The 19939-nt window shown below is 38.9% G+C and overlaps 1 protein-coding gene and 1 long non-coding RNA gene across 4 annotated transcripts; both read right to left on the minus strand.

Annotated features, from left to right (window-relative positions):
- Positions 1-603: 603 nt before the first annotated feature.
- On the minus strand, positions 604-11166 carry LOC9267223 (uncharacterized exonuclease domain-containing protein At3g15140). Of its 3 annotated transcripts, XR_010742020.1 has the most exons (7): positions 10830-11166; positions 5002-5204; positions 2702-2782; positions 1959-2084; positions 1788-1830; positions 1489-1612; positions 604-1361 (listed from the first exon to the last, which is right to left on the minus strand). XR_010742020.1 is itself a non-coding variant. In XM_015787993.3 (6 exons), exons 1-6 carry the CDS (start codon positions 11103-11105, stop codon positions 1164-1166), a joined length of 1008 nt encoding a protein of 335 aa, XP_015643479.1. In that variant the 5' UTR covers positions 11106-11166; the 3' UTR covers positions 604-1163. The 3 variants fall into 3 exon arrangements, 2 of the variants coding, with proteins under 2 accessions (XP_015643479.1, XP_066167686.1); XM_015787993.3 differs by lacking the exon at positions 1788-1830; XM_066311589.1 differs by lacking the exons at positions 1788-1830; positions 2702-2782.
- A 3979-nt stretch (positions 11167-15145) lies between these two features.
- On the minus strand, positions 15146-19339 carry LOC136356806 (uncharacterized). The gene is made up of 3 exons (XR_010741811.1): positions 18710-19339; positions 16802-16857; positions 15146-15463 (listed from the first exon to the last, which is right to left on the minus strand). It is a non-coding gene; the product is annotated as an uncharacterized lncRNA (long non-coding RNA).
- Between the last annotated feature and the right edge of the window lie 600 nt (positions 19340-19939).

Genomic DNA, 19939 nt, shown 5'->3' on the forward strand with positions numbered 1-19939 from the left:
CAAAGCTTACAAGAACGGCCGGTCACATGAACCAAAAAAGTTTTACTCCCTCCATCCTAATATCAGTGCATCTAGGATTAAATGTGACACTTAATACAACAAGTCTAAACACGTATAAAATGTCACATCCAATTCTAAAATGTCACATCCAATTCTAAAGTACACGGATAGAGTATCTAACAATAAATTCTGAAGTGCACTTATATTGGAACGGACAGAGTATCTAACAATAATTCAGTATAAGCCTCGGTTTGTCGATACTTGTATACAAAAGATTGCATTTATGAGCAATTAAATATAAGCCCAATATCTTTTAGTGTATGTTTTGCCATTGAACTTGTAGCAGTATAACGACGGCAATCTAGTCTCACACTCTCATGTCATTATATTATCAAAATGCCATGAAAAGCTACGTACTGAAGCAGGCATTTATTACCGCTAAGGTGTATTCTGTTAATAACAGTACATCAACAAATATAATTTTAAGAGCTCACATGGAAATCATATTTGGTGTGGTGGTGGCGCGTCTGTTTTTATGTAATTGAAAAAGAAATACAAGGGCTTACATATTTAACAAATGAAACAATTCTAAAACATTTCAGCTCAGGCAAAAAACTCAAGTACACCGTTCCACATTATAATTGATAAGATGTTTCTCTCCGTCCCTCACTAACATCTATTAAATTTAAACACATATATATAAAGGGACATACATAGATCATGTATGAATCTATTCAAAACAAAACATCTTATAATGTAAGATAGATGAAGTACGTGGAGTATAGGACAAAGCACATATTCGGCCATTCGGGTGTACGCGTATTACTGTCAGTGCCAAAAGCAAAACAGGGTCAGATTTACCAGACCACCGCATGTGAGCTCCTACACTTCTTTGCGGTTCCTTTTTGGGCAACAAGGCCTCTGGTATACTGGGCTACTGGCATCTCTCCCGTGGAAAGGCATTTGCAGAACCTTGGAATTTGGGAGCTTCATTCTCTTGCCTTTGACGCCTTGACCCAACATGAACCATCAGCAGTCCAACACTTCTCTGGTCCCAACTCCCAAGCGGTTACTAGGGCCAAACTATTGTTTCATTTCACCGGAGGGCATCTTCTCATCTTCTAGCTGCTGTGTGTAAATAATTACATCCCATAATGCTCCTTTTACCTGATCCGATTCTTGAAAAGAAATTTCACATCGCCAGTAGCTGATTGCCTCTTTGCAGTAATTTGCATTACAGCACCATCAGCTAGCATACGCTGAACAACCCTTGCTATATTTTTTGCATCATCTATACCGAGATGATGGCTTCCGACGATTGGCATTTGTAGCTCCCTCATCATTGTCATCATTCCGGTAGCCTAGCAAAACACAATAAATATTAAATATTCATGGATGCACATTGACTCTCATCATGAACAAAATGAACAACAAATCTGAATTCCAACAGAACAATATGTAATGGGCTAATGGGTTGAGTTTAGCTACCCTTCTGTTATAGAAGTTGAGATAGATATCCTTCAAATTGATCCACTCCATAAAGTAAGAAGGTAACTTAATTTTTGAAACCCTGCACTGTTCAGGTACCTTTGTCTTCAGATCCCAATTCCCACTGCAATATTTATGAACACACGAGGATTACACTGATAGTAATATATAGAATCTAAAGCATCACTGTTAACTCGAATTCCAGCCATGAATTAAGGAGATATGTACTAGATGCAACACAAAACCCACCAAGAAAATTTGTGAAACAAAGTATGACATACTTTTCAATCAACTCTAACCTCCAAAATTTTCCAAAGTTCCTGTTCCACCAGGATCCTAAACCTAAAAGAATGCAGACACTATCAAACTACAAGTACAAATAACATCTTTTTTGCACAAGTGCAATGGCATAACTGAAAGAATATATCAGTACTTCCCTAAAATTTATAACATTAGCAGCAATAAATTACCAAGTGATGAATGCTGCACTGTTGAGTGCTCCTCCTTGCTCCTTTTTCCAAAATTTGTGATGTTCGATCCAGTCTTCAAACTCTTGAAGTACTTCCATGAAAGGTATAGCAGTATCATGCCATACACTACATATTACACAACAAATTAGTACATATTACTTCCACATATCTAGAGTTAACAAATGCACGTCAAGAATTCTAGATCATAGAAATATTTTAGGATGACAATGGAATAACACTGCAAACACAAAGTGATAATATGCATAAAATACAGGTGACTAATGAAGATGGGTTGATGACAAAACACAGTTTTACCAAAAGGATAGTGGTATACAAAACTCAATCCATAAGAAGGAATGCAATCAAGAAATAAAATATATAGAACATTTTATACAAGAAATAAAGCAAACCAAACTAGATTAAACCTAGACCAGTGGATACAGTTTAGAACATCACAAACTGAAGTTACAAACTCATAAAGAAAATGATAAATAAGACAACTGAAGAATCTAGAAATTTTACAAGCTAAAGGGTTTGATTCGCCTCTAGATGTATCCATATAACCAGCCAATTCATGGGTTACATTCATGATAAGACTAACTGAACCTATGTTAAGGAAAAAAAAAACGACTCCCGCTTTAACAGCAAAATAGTTAATGATGTATAGCTACTGAAAATTACGATCAAATCATCAAACAAGTTATTCTGCAGTGAGAAACAGAGTTAAATAGTGCTACAAATACCGGTCAACTCCAAATTTCCCATATTTCCCTTCAATATATTCTCTTATTCTTTGCTCACTCATCGCAGTAGGGTGTACAAACCTACAAGCAACACACGAGGGGATAGAGATAGTAACTGATATTACTGAAAAGGCAAGAAAATACAGAAAGGATTAACATCACAAACGAATAAAACAATATGAAATATTGCATATACTAAGTTATACAATGTTACAGTGTCACATTTTTCTCACTTATTTAAAATATTTAGATGTCTATTCAAACTTACAGCATCACACAAGAAAGAAACAGCTGATATAATTTGTCTGACTGTAACAAATGCTACACTATCATGCGAGTATTATTCACACACCATGTATTGGGCTGTCCAGTGGGTCGCCTCTAAGCCCAATGCCCATGACACCAGCTAAAATGGCATGTCTTTAGAGGATATTTTCTGCATGTGTGGTATATATGGGCTGTTTGGATGGTTCCATAACAATATATTTGGCGTGTGGCATGCCGCACATTGTGTGGCCAAGAATTTGTTGGCCACAATTGTGACAAGTTGTGGCAAAAAATTCACTCTATGACAAGTGGACCAGCTAACAGAAAGTGTGGCATAACTCACTTGTGGCATGAACCAAACGCTAGCCTTAGTTGGTCAAACTTGGTTGCCACAAGTTTAGCAAAGGTTGGCACTCAACCAAACATGCATTGCCCATATTCATGATATTGATATCCTATGGTTTTTAGATTTTGCAAAGAACAAACAGCATGTAAATTCAGGACCTTGATTCTTTCTTTTAGAAAGTAGAAATTCAAAAGGATATTTTTGGGAGGAAATTAAGAACTTGAGTCATGCAGAACCATTGGATAAGAACAGAAAAGTAAAACCAGGAAAAATATTTTTGGTTCTGTTGTTTGTCCATGAATCCCTAGACACACTCTAGCTGCAGTATAGCTGTTGCAAAATTTCCAATTGTAGCGGTTTATGTGCATCCATCTAGTCATAAAATGTACTTCCTCCGTTTCATATTATAAGACTTTATAGCATTGCCCACATTCATATATATGTTAATGAATCTAGACATATATATGTGTTTAGATTCATTAACATCTATATGAATATGGGCAATGCTAGAAAGTCTTATAATATGAAACGGAGGGAATACCTTCCTAAAAATTTAATTTGTATTCAGTTATATGCTTATATGTTTTAATTCACTCAATTATTACACATCTCAACCAGCATGGGCTCTCCTGTATGAAACAGAACAATATACTGAAATTTTAATTTTGCCATTCATTGCGAGTTTTAAGACTATATTATGTTTTCTACCATCCCTGTTCAGTCAACAGTAAACCTCTCCTTGCCCCTCTTCCGTTACTAAACCACTAAATCTCTCCTTTTTGGCATCCATGCTCAGTCAACACTGGTTACAACCAAATTTACTTTTAAGAATAATGCCGTTATGAAGTTAACTTAATAAAAAATCGAAAAAGAATACAAAAATCCTGAAAAAGATCATGGATTACCCTGAAACAAATCTTTCATAATTTCACAAATAAAAATACCCTAGAGAACTTTTTTAGGTTCACCGCATGAAAATTGAAATGATTGAGGCGCTTTCGAATAGTATAGTTACATCAAATTTTCCTCAAATATATATGTTGAAATAATGAAAAATTTTCAATATTCCTCAATTGTGTTGTAAAAAGTTCTTACAGGAATTTATGATTTCTCTTAAGTGCCCCTTTTTTGTTGAAAGCTTTGAAAACTATAAATTTGCATAAGTTTTCAAGAATTTTCTCCGTAAGAGATGGTCTTGTGGGAAGTTTGATGATCAACTAGCCTTGAGTAGAGTGACGGGAAAAGAGAAAAACACTCTAACAAACGAGTTGCAAAAGAGAGGCAGGATCCTTAGATGGTTGAGGGAAGTATAATATCGGTAAGTCAGAATGAGTGAACATATTTTCAAAAAAAAAAAATCGAAGTAAAAAAGACAACATATTCCACAAAAGGGATTCAAATATTGCATCTTAAATCTTAATCTCATAGTTCTTCGATTAAATTTCTCACTAATCTTGATAATAGTTCTTGGTGCTCAACTGAGTGAAATGAGAACCATACAAAGCTAAACCTTCTGTATTTAAACTAATAAAGAACTATATTACCACCAAAGAATATTCACAAGAAATTAGAGAAATAAAAGTTGCAAAACTCATCTATGTTTGGGGGCGAGTTTGGTAATCATTCAAATAGTCTTATGTATTGAGAAGAATATTTCAATAACTATTAATGTACAGATGGGCTATACCTGTGAAATGAATCGACGAACTCCATGCTTTGGGCATCAATCATTACAACTGGGAATTCAAGAATTTCAACCTTACCTTCCAAATCAAGGACCAAAAAGTAATCCAATTTCTGAGATTTCACTTTATCTGCAGCTGAATAATTCACTGGAAGGTCTGTTGGCAGATTGTGATTGAATTTCTCAAGATGCAAAGTATCATTCAACTGAAGAAGTATAAATCTCAATTACAACAGTGCTTCCAATAAATAGACAATTCTCAATTGCAAGCTAGTATGTAAAAGAGTTCCAAATATGTCTGGAAAACATTCAAACAGAATGATCTATAACAAATATAGAAAAAAAAACCTCAGCCCATAGAGAAGTCATGCTACTGGCAGCCTAATCTGTATTAATCTTAATTCAAGTTATACAGCAAATCTAGTTTATGATGAAATAAACGTAACACTATTTGGGCCTCTAGGAAAGAATTCATAGAAGTTTAAAGTAGCTATGCATTTTCCTTACTTCTTTTGGATGATATTCTTAGCAGAACTGCAGAAGATTCATTGATCCCCTTTAACCATTAGAGTTTACAAACACAAAGTTATTTTTAACTTTTTAGGAAATTAGTGTCGAGGGTTCTAAAGAGCCCAGACTTAAATTTGTATATCTATTCTTTTGTATAGGATATCTCAACAATTCTGTCCAACACTTTCAACTAATATATTAAATTCTATTTTCTTTAGGGGGTATAAATCAATCCTAATATTAAGAATGTTTTCAAGAAATCTATCTGGTAATCTATATCTATATTACTTCAAAACAACGTAGTGGTGGCGGTGAATCCAACCCTGACAGACACGCGTAATATTAACCGTACAATCGCGAGATCCAGCACTCCTGATCGATCCATCTAGCTGCGCTCCCAGATTGATCCCTCCACGCTCCTTTCCCTCCACCCGTGCCCAATCTCTCCCGCGACGGTTCCCACCACCAACGCCCCATCCCTTCGGCATCCCTCCTCCCCTGCCGATGGCTCCTCCACCGCGCCACCACTGTCGCCGTCACCGTCGCCGGATCGAAGGGACCTCATGTCCCTCGCACTGTCTCCTCTCCCTCCTTAGCCTCCATGCCGGGTCGCTAGGGCCTCCCTTCCCTCGCGCTGCCTCCACCCTGTCGCCCCAACCGCTGATGGCAAAAAGAAAAACCCACCGTCAACGTCCTCCCTGTGCTGTTGTTGCTGTTGCTGCCATCACCTTGCTCTTGCCGATTTGTTGTGGATTTGCTTCCGCTCTGCGCTGACCTCCTGCCAATGTATGTGCTGCCGTGTGCTGCTGCTATGGCCAGAGAATAGAAGGATGCAGAGAGAACAAGGAAGAGGAGGAAAACATTAGACGTTTTTGGTGCTCATGAACTGCTCGATGAAATGTCTTGAGGTACTACTAAAGTCTGAGTACGTTTCTGTGAATTATCCTTGTAGGTTTACATGCAGAACCTCCTTCCTTGGATTTGTTATTATGTTTCCAGTGGAAAGTAATTTAGATTTAACAAATATTTCAGTGAATCATCAATGTCAATCAACTATCAACAAGAACATGCTTAGTTTATTCCCAGTAGGGGGTTGTATAAAAAGTAAGAAAACAGAACAGAAATTTGGTGCTTGTAATTACATGATTTGTCTTTTATTGTGCTCCTAAGCAAGTCTCTGAGCTTGTTTTGCCTGTGGACATATTGCAGGGGCTCATCACAAATATCTGTATGATCTCTTCTATCGATTCACATGTGGTGATTTAGTACCTTTCTCGGGATTGCACACACATGATCTCTATGCCAGGTTAGTCAAGGTTGTTAGTTTTGTTAAGACTATCCTGAATGCATAGTCATCCTTATTCTAACCTCTCTCTCTGCATGAGGAATGAGCTGCTATAATCACTGATTGGTGCTACTCGCATTTTTATAAACAACATTTTAGTTTGCTGGGATGGGAATTTAGAGACACTGTTTCCAAATGTTTTTTATGGGGTCAACAAGAAGCCTGCGATAATAACAGCCTTATGCCAATGTTTCATCTAGGATGATTTTAGCAGGATGTTTACTAGGCAGACATGATTCAGGTAGTGCACTATGAAGGCACTTGTGTTGATATTCATGTAGTGCATTATGGATGTTTTCTAGGCATACATGATTCAGGTAGTGAGGGATCATTTGTAGAAGCACGTTATCTGAAACAATACAAGCAATTGACAGAGTGATTTGTGGGTTAGGGCACTACGCAACGCTTTGATGAGTGAGCCGTAGCCACTATGCTGATCATGGAGAAGCAGAGCAGAAGCCGCAGGTTAAGGTGATGTCCTCTCTTCCTAAATCCTCAAATAATAAAGGTTTGAATTGCAACGTGTGATTATGGGCTCCATGCATACTGAGCCAGCACAACCGTTTGCCTGGCTGCTTCTCCCTGTGATCCTATGGTTGGGTTTCCACATCAAGAACTGGTAAGAAAACATAAGATGCAATTTTGGTTCAATTTAATTATATTGTGCTCCCATAGCAGTGCATTTCAATGATGATCCGGAAGATGCCCCATCTACCCGCACAACAAGTTTCTTGATGGTATGCTTACTTGATACCCATGCCAAGTTCAGAATAGATTATGAAATGGCATTTCTCATATGTTGTTTGGATAGTCTATGCCTGTTACCTTTAGAGATTATTTGTTAATGGTGTTTTTCAGATGCTCCATCGTGTTTTTTTGCTGCTTTTTGAAAACTATTTTAAAATTCCATTTTTTGTAATGTTTACAACTTTACACTGGTTTTATTGTCTCTTCCTCCTAGATAGAATCATAATATTACTTATCAAATGATTGATACGATGGTAACAATAATTAGCATCGTCAGTAGTAGATTCTCACGTTTAAGAACTATATATGTTCAATCTTATAAAATATGCAGTGTCCTCTCAAGTTGCATGTGGGGGTTCATTACCAAAAAAGGGGTTCTAATACATGTCAACAACATTTTAGTCATTGTATGTGGTTGAAAACTACGGTTACTGCAATAATTATTTCCTATTGGGTTTAGGTTACTTAATATCCTGATTCTGTACATATTCACGAATTTAAGAAACCTATGTGCTGTAACTAAAATTCAATTAAGTTGTCATAAGGCAATCAAAAGTTGCCAAATACCCATTATTACCTCTTACTCCCTCCATTTCAAAATATAAAGCGTATTTTGTTTTCTTCAGACAACTTTGACCAACAATTACTCTATTATAATATAATTTTTGTGAGGCAAAATTGATGTTATTAGATTCGTCTTCAAAACTACTTTCTTATGGTTATACTTTTGTGTCACATAAAGAATATATTAGGAAAGAAGTTAGTCAAAGCCTTGTCCTAATAAGACAAAATACGCCCTATATTTTGAAATGGAGGGAGTACATTTTAGAGAGCATGAGAGGTGACAAATAAAATATTTGACTCTAGGAAAAGGGTAGGGAAAATTTCCCCTCACCTTAAAAAAAGACCATTAAATACCATGCTAATGGTTTTACAGAACTGGAAGGCTAAAGTTGTTCTAGTTAGGTGGAATCTGGTGAAGACATAAGCATCAAACCACCCTTTCTAACAAATGCGCACATTTTCATTTGCAGCTTTGCTTTTGGCGTATCCATGTCATGTTAGGGCATGATTAATGATGTCGTGCTGCACAAAGATGAAGCTAATTGTTTGGCTGCTTGCACATGAAGAAGATAGAACACAAAAAAGTCTTAAAACATAATCTCTGACCGTTTGAGCTACGGCTCATAAGACATGGAGAAATAAAAGAAGCAACTGGAAATAATTGCTGTGTAAAACTTTGATATCTGTGTTATTAGTGGTTTAAAAGCCAATGCTGGAAAATAGACCAGGTTCTAAAAACCCCAAAATCAACTCCAAAATTAAGTTTCAAAATTCAAATTTTGGCTGTGGCTAATAAGCTAACAAGAAGATGATGAGAGGCTTGATGCAACATATAGTGTATTTCTGAAAAATAACATAAAAACGGATTAAATCAGCATGAGAGCAACAGTTGCATCCTAAAATGTGTATTGCTTCCCAGAATTTAAAAAAAATACTAATTAAAACTTACTTTGTAGACAGCATTTGAGAGATTGTAGCCATGGCCTGTGAGCTAGGTTCAGTGTGCAAGTGTCAAGGCAATATAGCACAGATAGAAAATGTTTAGCCTCAGATTTTTTTTATTCAGCAAAATTAAGAGCCAACAAACTACAGACAAGGCTACAAAGAATAAAAGGTAGTATTAATCATTGGAGCAATACGACAACCAACAGTTTACAATTGTAGGAAGCAATGAAGATTGAAGGAAGGACAGTAGAGTCATAAATACTGTTCAGCCAAGCAGCTTGTATTGCACTAAGGTTGTGGTTTGAAAGTCAGATTCAAATGGGTTACATATCCTTGCTAAGCAATAAAATATGGTGCTTATGTATATACAAATTATGCCAATTAAGTACTCCACTTTTATAAAAGTTTACAAATTAAGGGAAGTTTGACAATAGTAAGTGAGACGAATTTGCACTAATCTGAGAAGATCAAATCTTTAACGCAATCCAAACTTATACCCCCCAACTGTGCAGCTATATGTAATCTACAATTTGATTTATTTTATATGCTGAGACAGATTGATGTCTCACCTGATATTAACCACAGTGCTTCAAGATTAGTAAACTATTGAACTTTTCTGAATGAGCATCAAAGGAAGCACTTCTAGCAGACAACAGACAACATAGCAACCGTGGATATTATTTGATGATACTAAGGTAACATTCCATGCAGAATTGCAGATTCTCCTTCCTTCTATGCTTTGTTCATATCAGAAACTGACCATGGGATGGGAGGTATCCATTGTCAGCCAACTGCTCTACCATGTAGGAGATTAGCAAAGCTAGAATCCTAAATTTGTTCCTCTTTCACAAACATTGCAAGTGTCCCACTTAATTGTTTTGGCCCATGATTGGGTACACTAACTAGACTGCCTTTTATTTTTTCCAGACAAATATATGCTTTGCCATTCTATGGCTAAGCTTTCTTAACTAGTCGTGTCTACTCTGACAAATGTTTTTCTCAATTACAAAAACCTCAAGTTAGGCCCATTTTTATGTAAGAAACAAGGCTCAAACAAAATGTTTTGCCCACCTACAGCCTCAAACAAAATTGCTAGCCACAAATTCAAAGCAATACGCAGTGCAGATTAAGAAACTACAGCTTTCATTGCAGCGTCCGCAAACATGGTTTCTAAAAAAAGAAATGGGGAAAAACACCAGCCCATAGAGCAACTTTAGCGACAGATACAATTTTAAGAATGGTCATACGACAAATTCAGTACAGCAGGCAGTAGCATGTCTCACTCAAAGCTAGCACACTGGATGATTAATTGGCACACCCAAATTCATGAGGTAGAATAGCTGGTTCACTGCAGGAAATCCAGTAGTGCATGGCTTAAAAAGGTAATTAAGCAAGCGGAGGATACAGGCATTGTTATAATTTGACGCTCCTACAAGGCTAAGGTTTTACTAATCAATACTATTATACTTCTCCACAAAATAACAACAACTCCACAAGAGATTATCTTCTCCCAGCATCAAGTTCAAACTCACATCCTCATATTTAATTATTAACTCATGCACTGAATCTAACCTAATTGATACGGTACCCACCCACCTGAACCTGAATCTAACCTATTGATACGGTATCCAACCCACCTGAACCGCAGGTCACAAGGGGCAACAGAAAATTACATTAACCAAACGACAGTGAATCGCGAGAAAGGGAAGGAAAATCCCACCATGGTGCATTTCCCCTGGGTGTAGTACAGGCACGTGGGCTTCCATGGGCGCCTGGAGCTCGGCCGCGGCGGCGCCTCCATCACCGCCCCATCCCCGTCCGCAGAGGGAAGCGGAGAGGCCTGAGATAAGGCGGCGGCGATGGCGAAGCCTCGGTGGTGGGGGACGCGAGTCACGCGAGGGCGCAAGACGGAGGAGGGCGAAGAGAAGGGGCGCAGTAAGGAATGGATCAGGAAGGGGGAGGAGAACGCGGGGGGAGAAACCCTAGCGAGCGCCATCTAAGGCGAAGCTACCCTACAGTTCGCTATGGCCGCAGCAGACTGATGGGGTTTTGCGGGTAGAGAAAGGGAAAGGGGTTTCGAAAGGTTTGTTTGGAGAGGGCTACGCCGTCGGACGTCCGATGCTGATGCTGGAGGGACGTGCAAAACTACTTTTAAACTGATTTTTTTTTAAATTACTTATCTAAATTATGATTCGATTACACCATTAAATTCATTGCAATTAAATCTTCAAAACAAGATCACACATGGATATATTCCGATGAAAAAAAATTTAGCTTATTATTAAATTATTTTTAAATGTTACACGATGTTCCACCAGATATATCGGAATTGTTCAAATGTTTCACTCATTTAAATTTGGTGTTGTTTCACCTTATATAAAAACAATGTTTCAGCAAATAGCGAAAGAATATTTCAGTTCACTGCAACATTAGATCTATACATAGTGAAACATTATAGTGAAACATTATAAGTACACTAGGTGGAACATTTTTCGGTGAAACAAAAAATGAAACGAATTCCCTTAATAGGAGGTTTCCAAAATATGTGGGTTTTTATTGCAATGAAATATTTCAGTTCACTGCAACATTAGATCTATACATAGTGGAATATTGTGAGTTCACTAGGTGAAACATTTTTTGTGGAAAAAAAACCAAATTCCCTTAATAGAGGGTTTCCAAAATATGTGGGTGATTTATTGCAACGGCGCGTTCCACTGCAACATTTGATCCATACACAGTGAAACATCATGAGTACACTAGCTGAAACACTGTAAAACTACTGGTTGAAACATCAAAAGAGGCCACATGCAACATTAAAAAAATCAATAAAAAAAATAAAATATTTTTTTGTCGAAATATAATCATGTGTGGTCTTGTTGTAAAGATTTAATTGTAACGAATTTAGGGGTGCAATCAGATCGTAGATTAGATAAATAGTTTACGATAAAAAATCTTTTGAAGAAATAAGAAAAGAAAAGATTCTTTGCATGCTGTAGTGGCAGACAGCGTCCGATTTTTCTCCACCCCACTGGTCATCCGGGTGTGAGCATTTTCGGGTTTGTTTGGTTGATGCCCCCGAGAAAGATGCGGTAAATGCTGCGCGCCGGGCATCCGACGTCAGAAGGAAAAATCGGACGCCCGCGCCTCCTGCCGCTACTAGTTTTCAAACGATTTTTCTCTTAAACTAATTGTTCAATCTATGATCCAATCACATCGTTATATTCGTTACAATTAAATCTTTACAATAAGATCACACATGATTATATTTCTATCAGGGTTATGGATACCATATACCTAATAGTAGTCGACTAAATCTCGGCAGGACCCACCACATACCATGTCTTATACGAAAACTGACCTCGAGAGAGTTCCGGATAAAGAAATACAACCAGAGTTTTACGTGGAAACGACAAGGACTGCTCGGATTGTATCCATATTGGTTTCTCTAGTTTTACTTAGACAAGGGGACACCTATGTGTATAAATACAAGGCCCCCTAGGAGGAGAAGGGACACGACCACCTCAATCAACACCCACCATAGAAGACAGAAGATCAACATACAAGCCAACATACGCCAAGATAAGACGCCGGATATCGACTTTAGGGATAAGCACGGCTAGTCCCCTATAGTGTCTCCAGATACTGTCAGGAGAGACGAAAGCGTTATCTCTGATCTCGCCGGGCACGGATTCGAGGAGGAAGACTACCCTGTTGTCGACTACGAGTCAGAACTACAGACCGCCATGTCGACAACAGTTAGATATGCTACCCCAAATATTGTACTGGTGTGATTATGGTGAATAAGAGCAATACCAGCTTCGGCCAACAGGATGTAGGGCTATTACCTGACAATTCAGGGGCCCGAACCTGTATAAAAATCCTCGTCTCCGTCTCTTTTACCTCAGTCTCGCGTATATCCTAGTACCAACGATCCCCATACTATGCAAATACCGGAATCGCGACATCAAACGTCGACAGTGGCGCGCCAGGTAGGGGACCTTTTGGTGCTTCAAGGTTTCGACGAGATGGGTTTAAGAGATGGATTCTCCGACAATGAGCTACTCAACGACTTCAGATGAGGGGGAGATCCAACCTAACCAGATCAGAACCATCATCGTCGTCAACAATTCGATCTCTCGAGATCGACCAACCTTCAAGACGTCATCACCATGGAGGGTATCGGTTCAAAGTTGTCAACCGTGAGGCCTTGCCCGGATCGACTACCTCTGAACCGACATCCACCGCCAAAAAGTTCGACGAACTACCATCATCAGGTATTGACAACATCCGAGATCAGTCTGACGGTTAGCCTATTCTGAGAATCGACGAGGTGCCCTCATCGGATTCAGACATATCAGCTTACATCAGATCGGAGTCAATTACCCGTCGTCCGACCTGCCAACCAAGCAGCCGGCTGACTGCATTGCCATCTACACGTATATTATACATGCATACCATGGGACCCATGCACATACAGTAACACTTACAATGTACCAAAGGCTATTTTGCCTTAGGTACGTATATACGTATGTCGGTGGGCCACCCGTACGTGCCTGTATTAAGCGTCCATAAAACGATCCAGACCAACTACCAAGGCTAATCAAGGTAATTAGTAGATTAATTAATTCAATTGATTTATTAATTTCGTAGATACATCTGGCATGTATCTACAAAGGTACGCAATATTTTACATGCATTTTATCGTACCTATTTTTACAATTTATACGATATTGTCAGATCAATAATTTATTATGTTTACCTAGAGCATGTTTTTATACAATATCTGTTGCGCAAGTGTCCCCGATGTTAAATCGACTACGGTGTAACGCTGGAGGCTCGCTCTATTCTCTTCTGTATGAATCATGTTTATTTACGGTTTACATAATACCTGATATTTAATATGCTCGTTATATCCTAATAATACTAGAAGATCCATACAGTTTTTTGAGTACATACTCGATATTCTCTACTATATGTCTTGCCTTCTAGAAAATATTTTTCAGGAACAATTGAGCACTCGAGTAGGTTGTGGTCGAGTACACCGCATTATCGAGAACATTCTCGAAAAATGCTGAGTCGTCACACCCAACCTACCAACGAAGACCGACGACCTATCTCATAGCACCGGCCATGGCTGGACTACTCGAGAAAAGGTTGTTAACGGATAATTCCTCGCAAACGCCGTCGGCTTGATCACCCGACATGATTGTGAATGGACATCCGGATATGCTACAAGTTGGGTGTGTGAGTCATGCTGGCCACATGAGATACACATGTAATAAACCAACTCTAGCACTTCCATTGCTGTTCGAGAGATAATTTTACTCGCTCGCTGGTTCTCAAACCAGTAAAAGGTAGCAATCACTCGCACCAGATGATCGAGGTATGACTACAGCAGCAGCTTAGTGGTCCTCGCACCACGACTTCAAATGACTCCACATGGTTGAGGGACAACTGCGACTGGTCCTCGACCGGCAGCATAGTGGCCCTCGTACCAACTTCAAATGATCGAGAGACACCTACTCACTGGTTCTCAACCAATCAATCATAGCGATCTCTCGTACATTTACTTCTAGTGGTCGAGTTACGACTACTACCTGGTTCTCGACCAGAGGTGTAGCGATTCTCCCACTATTTCCACCTCTAGTGGTCGGGTTACGACTACTACCTGGTTCTCGACCAGAGGTGTAGCGATTCTCCCACTACTTCCACTTCAAGTGGTCGAGTTACGACTACTACCTGGTCCTCGGCCAGCGGCGTAGCGATCCTCCCATTACCTCTACTTCAACAAAGCTGATATCAGGTGCACAGTATCGCCAAGTGTTTTTGTCGTAGGCTTTCCGGACCCTTCATTATATTTGAGAGATGAAGTGAATAATTCAAGTCATCGAACAAACATAATGAAACATCCGATGCCTCGAGAGAAGAATATTGGAGACATTGCTAGGCCTTTAGCCTGCCAGTCAACTTCAGCCTGAGATATGCCCATCAAACCACTCGAAGGCGGCGACCAAATGTGTTACACATTCAGGAGACTTGACAAAAATGGCTAAAGATCTTCAACATCTCAAATATTCTTAACTCATACTCATGTGAATCTAGTTCCTAGGATGTGCACTAGATTCACACTTTCATCTCAAGCATGATTATACATAGCAAACACAAATAAGATGAAAGTGATTATAAACTACATCTACTTTAGTTACGTTGGCCGACCGGCCAAATAAATATATAGAACAGCGGAAGCTTGTCTACCCAATCCACAAGCACACCGACTAGGGGTTTACCCCATTAAGTTCAAGTCCTAGAAGAAGCAGTCGATCACCCGCATCACTCAAAGGCTAAGTCTAAATCCTGCAAGCAAAAGGTTAATTCCACAGCAAGAGTCAGTACATTATTAGAAATAATATACTGGCAAGCACCAAGACAAGCCTAACACCCTACTTGCAAGGCATATAATCAAGGAAGGCATAATATGGTTCTTTTTAGCATAAAGCAAGTTTTATTTGCATAAAACATTTCCAAATCAGGTTTACTTTCAAATAAATTTCAGCAAGCTAGTACTTGACATATTGGGCATCAAAATAGGCATTAATCATGTATAAATATGCACCTCATTGCCTTTCATGGCAGCAAGGAGATCATTCTCAAATCTCATCATAATTTAAAGGTAAATTTCAGCATTTAGAAGAATAAACATAAGTCTATACTCAATATATATCCACACGCCGCTCATGTCCGCGAGCACGGCTAATCAATTAGTTTTTACTCTGCAGAGTTTGTACACTTTACCCACATGATGCGAAATAATAATCATGTAAGAGCATGGCACGCGATACATAAGTACCCGATTTATTACCCGCAACAAAGCTTTTCCAAAATTCATGATTTAGCCTTACACCAGCACGATACGTGTTACTCCATCCTAAGCCATACACGTTATATGACCTAGAACCGTTAAGTGGCGGGCCCACGCCTTAAACTTAACGCCATGGTGGCGGACACAACGGGAACCCACCCACGTGGCACAATACCGTTGTATTGGACAGACTTAGTCACCTAAACTACCACGTCGGGGTAAATAGGAAGTTCCTCTGAGTTATCCGAACTCATACACACCGGCCTACCAGAATGTAAGGCTAAACCATAAATAATTTACTAAGCTTAGGCTATCCCATACTATCACATGTGGTTGTACTGTATACGAAATGAACTGACATTGAGTGAAGTCCTTAGGTCGGTTTGGGCGCACTCTCCCCCTATCGGTACACAACTAATGACCATATGTGCACCACTTGAGACCCAAACCTAAAATCCATGTTTTCCATCATTTTATTTATAAAAATCACAAGTATTAAAGTTCTGTCCAGATTAATTAAAAATCAATTTTCATGTTTGTAATGAGCCCATAATGACAAGGAAGACCATTCTAAGCATGGCTAAGCATTATAGTAACCTAGTGACTCCAAAACTCATATATAAAGTGGTATAGTCATATTGTTCCTAAGGTTAGGAATGAGGGATATGGATATACGTGGGGTCAAGGTGAATGCAAACAATAGGAGTTTGTCTAACAAGTTTAACAAAATTTTAATTTATTAGTGTACAATCGACATGCAAGATTTGCAAACATTTTCAATAACCTCCAAAACATAGGTTCAAAGTGATCAAAGAGAGGGAGGTAGGACTTGCCTTGCAACTGGAAAATGTCAGCACCTAAATCACTTCTTCACCGATTAAGCAATCATCTATACAAAGTACACGTTATGCAATTAAACACCAAATTATGCGAAAAATCCAAAATGCTCTAAAATGCATGATTTGTGCATAGTGAATAGGTACTGGTCTAAAATGAATTTAGGTGAAAGAATTTCTATTTTATCTCATTTCATTTGAGAATTATGAATTTTAGAAGTTTTGTCGGTATAGTGTAGGATTTACTTAGGTACTATTGTGAAATGCTGTTGTAAGGTGATTCTTATTAAGTTTATGTTTGGTGGGGTGAAGATATGTTTTCTAAGACTAACACATTTGGTTTCATAATTTTTAGAGTTAATATGAATTCTTTATGTATTTTACAAGTTATAACGTGTTATAGGTGTATCGTGTTCTATAGGTTCATGGCTTTAGAGGTTTAGTCCAGAACTTGCCTCATCTAGCTAGTGATGTATAAAATGAGTATTTTAGCTAACTAATCTAACCTTAGTTCATAGGCTTATGGTCTTTATTATCATGGTTCATATTTTATAAACTAGGGGAGCTCTAGTCCATTCTAGCAATTTATTATATCAACCTAGAAATTATTATATGAGCTAAGTGCCTTAAGTTTTGGTGGATGGGGATGGAAGTATGCATTCACTGGTCTAACAAGTTTTATTTGGGTTTCATTATAGCTAGAGTGTATTTCTATATACATTTATATATATACATATTGCTCAATCGATACTATGTGAATCCTATAAATTTAAAGTTTAGAGCTATAACCTGTACAGAAGGTTCCATATTTTATTTTACTATGTTGAAGCCCACTGTTTGCTGGTTCTATAGATATTTGGTTCACTTCATTTAGACTAAAGATGAATTTTCTACAAATTTTACAATTTAAAGTTGCTCTGTTATTACTTACATAAGTATTTAGGCTTTTATCATACAGTAAGTATATAATTTTATTTTATAACTTGGAAGTATATGTTTTGGTGATTCTACAGAACTTGGGTTTACTCAAAAAGAATCTAAGATGAATTTTATATGAACTTCTAAAATTCAGCTTATCTAAAACTAGTCATTTTAAAGGTAATAGTTTTAGAGGCATTTGATGTATAGTATGTATACTATTTCATTTTGCTTTATAGGAGAACATAAGTTGCTGGATCTGTAGAAACTGAGTTTGCTCCAAAATGAGTTGAGATGTACTTTATATGCATTTTATAAGTTTGTGTATGCTTTATGTATGATTTATCTTAGACCCATTTTAGAGACAAGGTTTGTGCTGAGGGTGCCAAGCTTAATGTTACCACATTAAAGTTCATAGTTTTGTGAACCTATAGAAATTTGAATCATCTCAAAATAAGTTATATTTGATTTTATATGGATTTTACAAGTTTAGGTGTTTTGCTGTTAAAAAGTAAAGGCTTTTAGTATTATCTTTTACATTTTCAGATTTTAAACTCATGGGGTCCACCTGTCGGTCTCAGGCCAATATGCAAAAGGGCCTCTAGGGTTTCAGGAAATCAAACGCAATCCTATGACTGTTCTGTGTGTCTTGAGCTTTTGCAGAAAGGACCCTACATTAACCTAAATTCTTGTGACGAGGTCCCTGGTTCGAGCTGAAGCAGATCAAGCCATGGCTGAGCTCGATCTCAAGCTTGCCAGCGGCAAACGGTGGCTCGTTTGAGGGTGCGACCAAAAGACAAAATGAAGGTCATGCTATTGCGATTCCATTCCTCTACTTTTCTCGGTCAGTGGACATCGGAGTAACACCGGTGGCGAGTCCGAGCGGCGGCTGTGCTTAGGCTGCTACTGCATGTTGAGTTGGTGCTCGATTCTAAGTGAATGAAATGCATGTATGCAATCCTATGGGCTCAAGGGTGCTCACCGAACCTTGAACGAGGCGCGTGAAAGTCTGGACAGCGGCAGCGGTGAAGAAGATGGTCCAGCGACGGTGTAGAGCTCCGGGAAGACGGCAACGGCTCGATCCACTCATCGAATTGACATGCATGTGTTTTCATGGGGTTAGTGAGGTCCCAGGGATGGTGTATACGCGAAGAATCGGACAATGGCGACGGCGACCGGAGGTGAAGAAGACGGTGGACGATCTCCACACTCGTAGCACCATCCTTCGATATTCTTGAAGGGAAATAGAGAGGAGGTCGAGGCGAAGATGCTGGCGCGACAGCTTGGCCCGGCTTGGTCCAGATAAGCGGGAACGGCGATGATGTCCCTGCGGCGGTGCACAGAGCGTGCTCTAGAGCGACCATGACATGGCGGTGTTCCCGCTGCTGTAGAAGATGAAATGGAATGGGATCAAAACCAAAGTTGTTCGGCATGGTGAGATGAGAATGGAACGAGTATGAGTTAGAGATGGAGAGGGCTCGACGACGGTTGGCGATGTCCCTCTTCTTGGCGGCCGGTGACGAAAGAGAGGTGGAGAGGGAGAGCTGGAGCTTCCTCCCTTGGTTGGATCGGCACCGGGATGGTGGGTGAAGAGTGGCGACGTAGCTGGGTGGAGGTGAAGCCTCGGTTCGGCGCTGCCACGTCGAGGCCACGCGTCGAACGCGCCTGAGGGCTGTCGGCTCGGTCTCTCTCTCAGTTCTGGTCGGCTAGAGATGTTGCACAGAGGAAGGGCAAGCCAAAGAGACTGCCAGGTGGGTCCAGGTCGTGGCAAACTAAGCTTAAGCTAGGGTGAGAGGGTTGGGCAGAAACGTGGGTGAACAAAAGGTTTGAATGATTTTCAGGATTATTTCTCTCTCCCACTTTAGTAATTCAATTATTTAATTTGTGGGTAGAATAATTTAGTGTGGATTTTTCTGAAGGTAGATGAAGATACCTAGATTCCATTTTCTTTGGTTGCACTCAAAAATTTATGGATAGATTACTCACAGAAATTAGAGGAATATGGGTTCTTTGGAAACTAGTTCGAATTTTTAGGAGACCTAAACAGAGAAGATAAATTCTGGAAAAATTATTTTTATTCATGATAAATGACCTAGTATTTGAATAAATTATTTTTCTTATACACTTTTATGCAGTTAAATGCACTTTTAGACAAAGTATGGTTTTAGCCGATTAAGAACTATAGTTAATCTAGTTTTTATTAGTTTGACTGATTTA

Source organism: Oryza sativa, chromosome 6 (genome assembly GCF_034140825.1).
Source record: "Oryza sativa Japonica Group chromosome 6, ASM3414082v1".
Taxonomy (NCBI): Eukaryota; Viridiplantae; Streptophyta; class Magnoliopsida; order Poales; family Poaceae; genus Oryza; species Oryza sativa.